This window comes from Drosophila hydei, unplaced genomic scaffold (genome assembly GCF_003285905.1).
Source record: "Drosophila hydei strain 15085-1641.00,03,60 unplaced genomic scaffold, DhydRS2 tig00000183-arrow-arrow-pilon, whole genome shotgun sequence".
Lineage (NCBI taxonomy): Eukaryota > Metazoa > Arthropoda > Insecta > Diptera > Drosophilidae > Drosophila > Drosophila hydei.
Genome location: NW_022045684.1, coordinates 30,007 through 39,274, shown reverse-complemented (window position 1 = coordinate 39,274; position 9,268 = coordinate 30,007). Strand labels below are relative to the sequence as shown.

The 9,268-nt window shown below is 46.5% G+C and overlaps 1 protein-coding gene across 4 annotated transcripts; it reads right to left on the bottom strand.

Annotated features, from left to right (window-relative positions):
* Positions 1–850: 850 nt before the first annotated feature.
* Positions 851–8,646, bottom strand: LOC115482742 (homeobox protein prospero-like). 4 transcript variants are annotated; one of them, XM_030223422.1, is made up of 10 exons: positions 8,041–8,646; positions 7,817–7,934; positions 7,534–7,754; positions 6,072–7,473; positions 4,983–5,336; positions 3,697–4,308; positions 2,126–3,019; positions 1,936–2,066; positions 1,648–1,884; positions 851–1,586 (listed from the first exon to the last, which is right to left on the bottom strand). In XM_030223422.1, the coding sequence occupies exons 1-10, from the start codon at positions 8,104–8,106 to the stop codon at positions 1,239–1,241; spliced, it is 4,383 nt and encodes a 1,460-aa protein (XP_030079282.1). In that variant the 5' UTR covers positions 8,107–8,646; the 3' UTR covers positions 851–1,238. The 4 variants fall into 4 exon arrangements, with proteins under 4 accessions (XP_030079282.1, XP_030079283.1, XP_030079284.1 ...); XM_030223423.1 differs by having other exon boundaries at positions 1,648–1,842; positions 8,041–8,637; XM_030223424.1 differs by having other exon boundaries at positions 2,126–2,686; positions 8,041–8,636.
* Positions 8,647–9,268: the final 622 nt, after the last annotated feature.

The following is a 9,268-nucleotide window of genomic DNA, read 5'->3' as shown; positions in this document are numbered from 1 at the left end:
CACGAAATTCCTGCCGGCTGCAATGCGCGTGCCAATGTGCCCCATCACAGCCTCTGCCTGCATCGCCCCCTCTCATTTACCCGGTTGCTCGCCCTTGCGCCCAACTACTACGACTGCCGCTGTTGCTGCTTCTATAGCTCCTGCAGCAATTAATCATGGTTGTTGGCAATTTTCTTGTGATTCGCAGCGAAACCTCAACTCAAACTCAATCTCAATCTCTGTCGCCGTCTTCGCCTTGTGAGCAAATGGCATGGACGGTTATTTTAGTGTGACCGTTACACGCCCACTTCTGGCAAATAGATGAGGACTAATTACATATTTATAAATAATCGATAAAACGTATTATAAATATACGAAGATTGCGTAGCTGAGCTATTTTTAAATTTCAATCATGCCTAAATCAACAACAGCAAACAACAGCAACAATTATGAATTATTATTTATTCATATTTGTGTTGCTGTCACATAAATATTTCACATTTCACAACATTTTTTAATTTGACAAATTTTTCGTGTTTCGCTTTCTCATGTGAAATATATTTTTGTTCTTTTCTTCTTTCTTTTTTAGCTGATTTCTTTGATAGTTGTTGTAATTCGAATTCCACTCGAGTGATTGACGAAGATACTGCAAAATTCCAGAGTTTGATCCGCAACGGAAATGATCATGTGCCAAAATTGATAGCCCTAAAATCGAAATCACGTCAATTGGGGCCTGGCTGTTTATTTATGGCAAAAATATTTGGCTGGAATTTGGTATTTGGCTGTCGTCACGGCTTTGTCTGCCGCCTGGCCACTGCGTCATTCGCCACGGGGACGCCATTGGATCAATCAACTATATAGTATATAGTCGACCGATAATGGAACAGAATTGGTTTTTGTGTATGTATGTACTTTTATTTAGCTTTCTTTTTATGCAGAGTTGTCCTAAAAAACTTCGACCATCAATTTCGTGTAGTTTCTTGCAGTTGATTATGTGTGTGTGTGTGATCGTGTGTGTATGCATGTATATCAGCTTTATATAGTGTATATATAAATATATAAGTGTGTGTGTATGTGTGTGTTTTGAAGCATCCACAGCCGAGCACTTCGTGTGACCGAACGGCTACAGAACTTATCCAATTAACTAAATATCAAATATAATATTTCGATATTAAAGTAAGATTTACAATATAAAGCACACTAAAGCACGCTTCATTCACGTCCACGCCCAACGCCCACGTTAAAATCCCCCACCCGGCCTACTTTTGCTCAGTAAACTTGGTGATTTGCGGATATTTGCTTGGCTTATAATCAATATCCTGTTTAAGGCGTTCGCGTGCATTGCTACGCACAGCCTCCGTATAAGATGCCTGTACAACGGCATCATGTGCTATGGCGTTGATCACAACATCCGGATTAATAGTGGGATTCACGTTGCCGGCTGCACCATTCGTGCCAGCGAGACCGGAGCTTTGTAGAGCGCGTTGCACTCCGCTTGAAATTAGACACTCAACATTTGCTGGCTTCTCTGTTTGGATGATCTTGCGACGCTTGGCAGACATGCCTGATATATATGCATCGGAGTACGGAGGCTGTGGCCGGGTTTGCTGGAAGACAATCGAGATAGTGATTAAACTAATTGTTTTCATTCTTACTCTGTCCACTCACCTCTGTTTGTGTCTGCAGATCCCGTGTTATCACAGGCAGCCAGTCATTGGGGAAATTAGTGTGCCAAGGCTCCGAGCCGACTGTCACAGCGGGTAAGGGTGGCTCGATCTCTGTGGCATTGTTGCTACTGCTGCTGCTGCCGGCTGCTTCGGCCATTTCAATGTCGGTGTCGAGTGATTGTTGTGCCGGCTGTGGCTGTGAAGGAAAAGCAAGTAGAGGTGGCCACACAAAAGGTTCCTATTAGTTAGCGCTTTAAGCAGCTGCTCAACAATTCATTCTCTGACTTACATCGGCATCTGTGTTCGTTGTCAGTGCATTGCGTAGTACCAGGAACTGTTGAGCATCGGCGGTATCCGTCGTTGCAGGTATTGTTGGATCAATGTAGATGCATAAGAACTGCAAGGCTTCATTGCGGAAATCTGAAAAGAGGGTCATAATGTTAGTTAGCCACAATCTAAGCCAAAACTACTTCACTTACTAAAACGCAGTGGTGCGCTGAGCCGGCCCATCAGTTGACGCCAGTAGAGCTCCGCATTGTTACTGCCAAGGCACAGGAAGAGCACGCTATATAATCGCTTCCGGAACTGATCGCAAATTTGCTTAAGCTGATGTTCGAAGTGGGTGCTGCAGCTGTTGCCGTAGCACAGCTTGATGATCCGATTTAGGCTCTGGCGCAGCGTATTGCAAACGGAATCACGAGAATTGTATTCCGGTCGTTCGTATTGGCGCAGAAAGAGCAGATTGTCGCCGAACCAGTCCAGAGCTCGCCCCACAGCCAGACGCATCGTATCCGGATTGACGGACTCACCCTCGAAGACGCTGTGGTGCAGAAAGCTGCGCAGCTGGGCACGCAGATTGCTCGTCTCTCGGGTGACCGTCGCAGCTGGAGCGGAACCAGAGGCTGTTGCTGGCGTTGAGCCAGAGGCCAAGGCGGCGGCGGCGGCGGCGGCGGCTGGAGTCGCATTGGTTGCAGCGGCTCCCGCATTGGTTGCTGCGGTCGAGGTGGCATTGGTTAACCCAGTTGTTGTGTCACCCAAAGCTGTTTGCGCATGATTTCTCATATTAGTAACCAAAAAATTTTCAAACATAGCGGATATAAGTCTGGATATGGTTCTTTGCATGGGCCGGCCGTTCGGTTGGTGTGCACCAGCACGGCGACTGATTGTGAAGCTCGCACTGCTAGGGCCACCTACACCACCAACGGCAGCGGCACCATTACCACCACCACTACCATTGGTACCACCACCGCCAATAGTCGTCAATCCCGGCGCGCTTCCGCTTCGGAGCTCACGGCTGATGGCGGCACGTCGACGCGACATGGGACGCGAGAGGCTCGTGCCGCTCTGGCTACGCGGCATGCGACTAGCGGTGACTATGAGATGAGATGACACGGATAGAATGCAAATTAGAATGTCAGAGATGCAAACCGGAAGCGGAAACGAAACTCCCTGCCTAAGGTACTTGGATGTAGTCTGAGTGTGGGAGTGCGTGTGAGTGTACGGGAGTGAGTGTGCGTGGGTGAGTGAGTGTGAGTGTGAGTGAGTGTGTGTGCCTGTTGTGCATTGGAGGTTGGAATTTTGCGGCCAACTATTAGCTTAACTAGATTCGAACAGGACTTTGGCAAGGATAATCTATGATCAGACTGAAATCGGTACTATTCTATATGGAAGAAGTATAACCCCTGGAATACATGCGCATATTAAAGCAGAGTTAATGAACTCAGGCTTAAGAAATTCGGTATCTTGTAACAATCCGAAGCACAAGAAATCGGAAGAAGAAAAGGAAATAAAAATCTCGTTTTCTATTTGCTTTTAAGCTGCAGATGTGTACTCTAAAGATTCCCTGGAATCCTCTCTGTCTCTGTTAGTAAGCCGGTCTACATCTCTGGTGAATGTGTTAGGATGAGAACAGCAAGTATGCCACGTGGCGAGGCGCGACGAGGCGTAGCCGTGCAGTGCCCGAGACATTACACCGATTACATTTTTTTATCATTAGACAGACGATTCGGCAAAAATGAGAATCTTCATTTTTTATAATATAAAAACTTACCAGTGGCTGCATTTGCCGATCTTCGATTGTTGTTTGTGTTGTTGTTATTGTTGTTGCTGCTGCTGATATTGTTGTTGAGTTGCTGTGATTGTTGTTGTTGTTGTTGCTGTTGCTGGATCAATGGCTCAGGCTCACGAATATGATGGCTATTGCAGGGCAAGAAACGATCGAAGGCCGTATGCGTGGGTGCAATGCGTCCGGCCCAATTGTTATTGCCGCCAATCTGAATCTGTGGCCGGGACGTAGAGCGCGTCTGCGTGGCCGTTGTGGGCAATGTATTTGCACGCTGCTCGCCGCTGCGCGTGCCACTCGATGTGGATGCAGCAGCAGCAGCAGCGGCAGGAGCTGCAGAAACGGAAGCAGCAGCAGCCACTCCAGAACCAGCCGATGCTGTGGCAGCTGCTGCATTTGTTTCGCCAGCTCCGGCACTGTCGGTGGCGGCTGCTGGTCGTCCCTGTGCCTGTGCCTGTGGATGCACAGCAGCTGTCATCACATGCACCGGCAAATTGATGGACATCACATTGGGCACATTGAACTCGAGACGCAGATCCGCATCGTTTGTGGCGCTATTAACCACTGCCTGAATAAGACGAGCCATTCGCATCTGAGGATCTGCAAGCGAGACAAGAAAATATCAGTAAATAGTTGAGAATTAATCAAACTAAATTTTGAACCGAAATTAAAACTAACTGCAGAACAACGAAAACTTTAAATAGGAACTGCTGGGACAAGTTTTTGGATTAATCTAATAATAATCTGGGATCATAGCTCTCAGTATTAGAGCTCCTTGAAGCTTGTAATGTAAACCTTTTCGATTTAATCATACAAACGTAGCTTTATGCAGCTTTAATCAAGATGAAATTGATTTCAGTTAGTGAAATATTATTTTGTTAAAAGGGAATCGCCCTCAGCTCTTGGATTAATCCAACAGAGAACAACAGGTATACAACGAATGAACATTTTAAGCACAGCGCTAAAGCTTTAAACATTATATTATTTTGTTAAGGGTGCAACTAACATATTACTAAATATGCTTCCATTCAAGATTATTCGAACTGAGTTCAGCTGAGCAAAAGCGTAGCTGAGCTGTATTAGTGAAGGAAAACCTACTGGGCGTTGGCAAAGAGACAGGCATATAGAGTCGAAACCTTGGCCTGGGTGCTTCATCAGCTTCGGCTGAACGCTCGACGTGCTCATCTAGAAAATCGACAAGGCATTAGTGGTAAGGTTTGACTTTTCTAACTTTTTCCATTGACTAAGGATGGATATATTCTCCACAGACTTACCTATTTCTGCACGGGGTTGTGTGCCGGCTGCATTGGTGCCAGCTGGCGCCACCATGGGCTCGTCCACTGGGTCCTCAAAGTTGTCGTTGCGTGTGACAAGGCCAGCGAAGACAGCAGCTGCAGCATCAGCATCTGCAACGCCTGCCGCTATTAGCTCATCATCCGTTGGTCCTTGTTGCGTGGGAGCTCTGCCTGTTGCTGTGGCAGGTGCTGTTGCACGGGCATTTCGATTGCGTGCGTACATCTCATCATCTTGCATGCTAGCCTGATCCTGTGGGCTCTCCTGGCGCAGATCTGCATCGTTTGTAGCACTAACTACGGCCTGAATTAGACGCGCCATGCGAGCCTGCGGATCTGTAAGCGAGACAAAGGAAATTTATTCAGTAAATTGTGGATTTAAGTGTGAAATTATTAATGAAAAAAAAAAAAAACAATAATGAAGGTGCAATAGAAGCTGTACTGTTGTGGCTCAAAATATATTTTTAAAGCTTTTAGCTTGATAAATTCTTATGAGAACAAAGAATATCAGTAAATAGTAGATCAAGATTAAAATAATTAATGAGCTTTTAAGCTTGATCTTCAAGCTTTAAGCTTTTAGCATTGCAGTAAGACAAACGGATTATTAGATTAAAGCACAAATTGGAGCTGTAGGCAAAGATTTAAAGCTCTTTGCCTTCATCTTTAAGGTAGGTTTAGAACGTTGTCTTTAGCCCTAAGATTAGTCTGGTAATACTCAATACTTTGAGTAGCAACAGGAACACAAAGCGAAGTTAAAGTCACGTCAATGAGTCAATGTTAATTTTAAAAAAGCTTATTAAAAGCTGTTTCATTAAGGATGCTGGATATAAGAGGGGCATCAATTGACCTTTTTATGCCAAATGCAAGTTAGCTAAGCAAGAGTAATCAAGGAGAACCTACTTAGCATTGGCAATGGGACAGGCATATAGAGACTAAGCCTTGGCCTGGGCGCTTCTTCACCCGCAACAGAGCTCTCCACGTGCTCATCTATTCAAATCGATACAGGATTAGTCGTACGGTTTCTATTGCTTGGATCTTTCGACTGGCACATATGTATATATAGACACTCACCCATTTCTTCCTGATTAGTTCCTGGTCGCTGTTGCTGCGCTGGAACTGTGCCTGTGGCTGAGGCGGCGGCTGCTGCACTTTGATTAGGAGTAGCACCCATATTTCGAAACCGTTCACGGCCTGCGCCAAAGTCTTGATTGAAAGCGCGTGCATATATATCATTCATATTATCCTGCATGCCAGGTGGGTTCTGCGCCTGTTCCGATTGTGTGGCAGCTGCGGCGCCTGCAACCGAAATTGGAGCGGGCAAGCCGCCTCCCATGACATCGACAACAATTTGCTGTTGTAGATTTAGACCATAGGGCGGCTGCTCCGGTTGTGTGCCTGTAGTTGCAGTCGCAGCAGTGGAGGCAGAGGCGGGTGCCACGCCTTGTGCAGCAGCTGCAGCAGCAGCCGTTGGCGGCACCTGAGCGATGAGCTCGGCAAGCGGAGCGGCCACCAGATTGGGCGTAAATATGTTATTTGAGCGTATGTAGCCGCTCTGCTCCACGAGAATGGGCCGGCAGGTGAGCACACGTGGACCGGGCTGGGATAGATCCAACATCAAATCGGAAATGGCGTGCTGGGCATGCGACAGATAGTGCAATGCTTCAGAAACACGATCGTAGATACGCTGCGCATTCTCGCGTCCCGTTGTGTCCTGCTCCTCAAAGCTGGGATCCTGCTGCAGTATTTCGTAGTAGCGATCGAGGAAAGGAGACAAACGTTGCTCGACGGTGCGATAGCGCTGAAAAACACTCGCCAGTACCTCGGGACGTGTGCGTCGACGTGGGCCAATGCCAGCGCCATTTGGCTGCGTTTCTCCAGCGGTCGCTGCTCCAGCCGCTGCGGCTCTATCCGTTGTCTGTGGTGAGCTGGAGCGCTCGTCTTCACCGGGTGGCGTGTTGGAGCCATCGGCTGCCTCATCATCGGTTTCAATTACATCCTCAATGATCACAGCAGCGGCTGCTGTTGTTTCCTCGCTAGTATCGACGCTGGCAGCGCCATCACTGCTGCTGCTCCCAGCACGATCTGCTTGCTGCTGTTGTTGTTGCTGCGGTTGTTGCTGTTGCTGCTGATGCTCACCCACCTCATTGGTGTAGACGGTGGGCATCTGCACCACTGTATAATTGCGGCCAGGTGTGTTGCGTGACAATGCAGCCGTAACTGCATCCTGTACCATGTCAATAATGTTATTGTTGCGCGGCATATCAGTGGAGGAGACGCCCACCTCGACCACAGTTGACTCCATGGTCCAGTGACCCCGTTGCAGTATATCCAAAGATTGATTATTCAAACCAATCTCAGGATTCTCCAGATATGCGGCTATATTATTGGCGCAATCGATCATGTGCTGGGCGACAGTGATGCGATTGATGCAGAAAGACGAGGAGTTGGGAAACCGATTTGGCGGTGTGCGAGCCTGCAACGAGTTACGATAATTAGAAAAAAGGATTCAGCCAGCTGAAGTATTTATTCTTACGCCCGCTGCGGTCAGAGGTCCATTGTTCACGGGGATAGCCATGGTTCCCACCAGCATGCCATCGAGTGCCCTGAAATATGGCGCATTGCGCAAATTTCTAGGTGCTGGCCTGCCGGGAATGCTGCGGAAGCCGCGCATCGGTTCATCGTTGTTCGTCGCGTTGGCGCCGCGTTGCGAGAAAGGCGGACGCTCGGCCACATGCAGAACTTTGCCATCAACATCTTGGAAATGGAAAAGTCTATACGTAAATATGTTGAAACAACAAATATTAGGCATGACTCACCGTACTCCTTCACCTGCTTATCATCTGCCAACACGCGGCCCTGATAAATAATGCGCTGATTCTCAGCTGCAATGTTGGTCTTCTCTGCAATTTGCTCCTTGAATTGACGTATGGTTAGCTGGAAAAATACAAAAAAAAACCAAAGAAAAGCGTTCAGCACACAACCTCAAAAATTTACACACACACACATACACTTACACACACACTTTCATACACGTACTTACCTCATTGTCGATGCTGAAGTCGTGTGTGCGAGCATCTAAAGTTTTCACCTTTAGGTTTATTAACATTTTGTCAGTCGCGTCAGTGCAGCAATTGGACCGTGTTTATCGAATGCTGCTGAAATAGTCTCCTTTACGGCAAATAAAACTTACAACAGCCAAAGGCAGAGAAAATCGGTGGCCGATGTACGATGGCAATCGCTGTGTCTTGTTTCTGCCAATCGAATCGCATTCGCATTCGAATTCGCCTTTGCTCGCTCTCACTCTCTCGCTCTTTCTCACTCTCTTCGATCCGGTGTAGCCAAGTGTGGGAATTTTTTTTTTGTTTTATTCAATGTTATATTTTGCTTTCGCCTGCGTTTGCGTATCGCTCAAACCGCTGTTGTGTCACATTAACACCGTATGCCAGTCGATTTTCAAGCAACTAAATCGAAATATATTTCTGCTAAATTTTGAATAAGAATTACACAAAAATAGCGAGCGGCTACGACCCAGAATTCTTAACTTTTTTACTTTTTATAAAATATACTATATACAAACGGTAGTAATTTACTTATGTGGTATTTTGATATCGAGCCAATACGGTCACATGGTGTAAATGTCGTACAATTAATCGAACTATCGACTGCTTTAGTTTTCCGTATTTTCGGCAGTTTGGCTAGGCTGTGCAATTAAAAATGTATATTTTTTATCTATCTGGCTACACAGGCGAAACGCTTCAGCCCTGGCTTACTGCCATTTGGCGCAACTTTTAAATATTTGAAAAATGCCTCTGGTTCATTTGCACTGCACATGCTCTGTGAAAAAGAAAAACAGCAACTGACGTGCTTGCCGCATATATTATGCCACAGTTAACCCGCTCCAAGGCCTTTGCGACGTCTGCTTTGAACTGCATCCTGTGGGAATTTGCTCAAAAAAACTGAATAATAGCTGAAAAAACGAGCCAACGCCAAGGTGTAGAACAACTTTTCGCTTTGAATATTTAAGTGGCAGAGCCAGCCGCAGGTACGCTAAGAGTGGGGCGGGGTCTGTTGTAAGCCAGCAAAAAGGCAGCTAACACAATTTTTCTTAGACCCCGGAAAATGTGAAAATGCGGAAATGTGATTTAATGTCGGCTCAAAATGATTGCCGAATATTTCTGTTGTTGTTGTTGGGTTTGAGGGTTAAAGCTTAAACACTTTAATAAATCGACATGCCAGAGAGAGAGAGAGGGAGATAGATACAGAGCGAA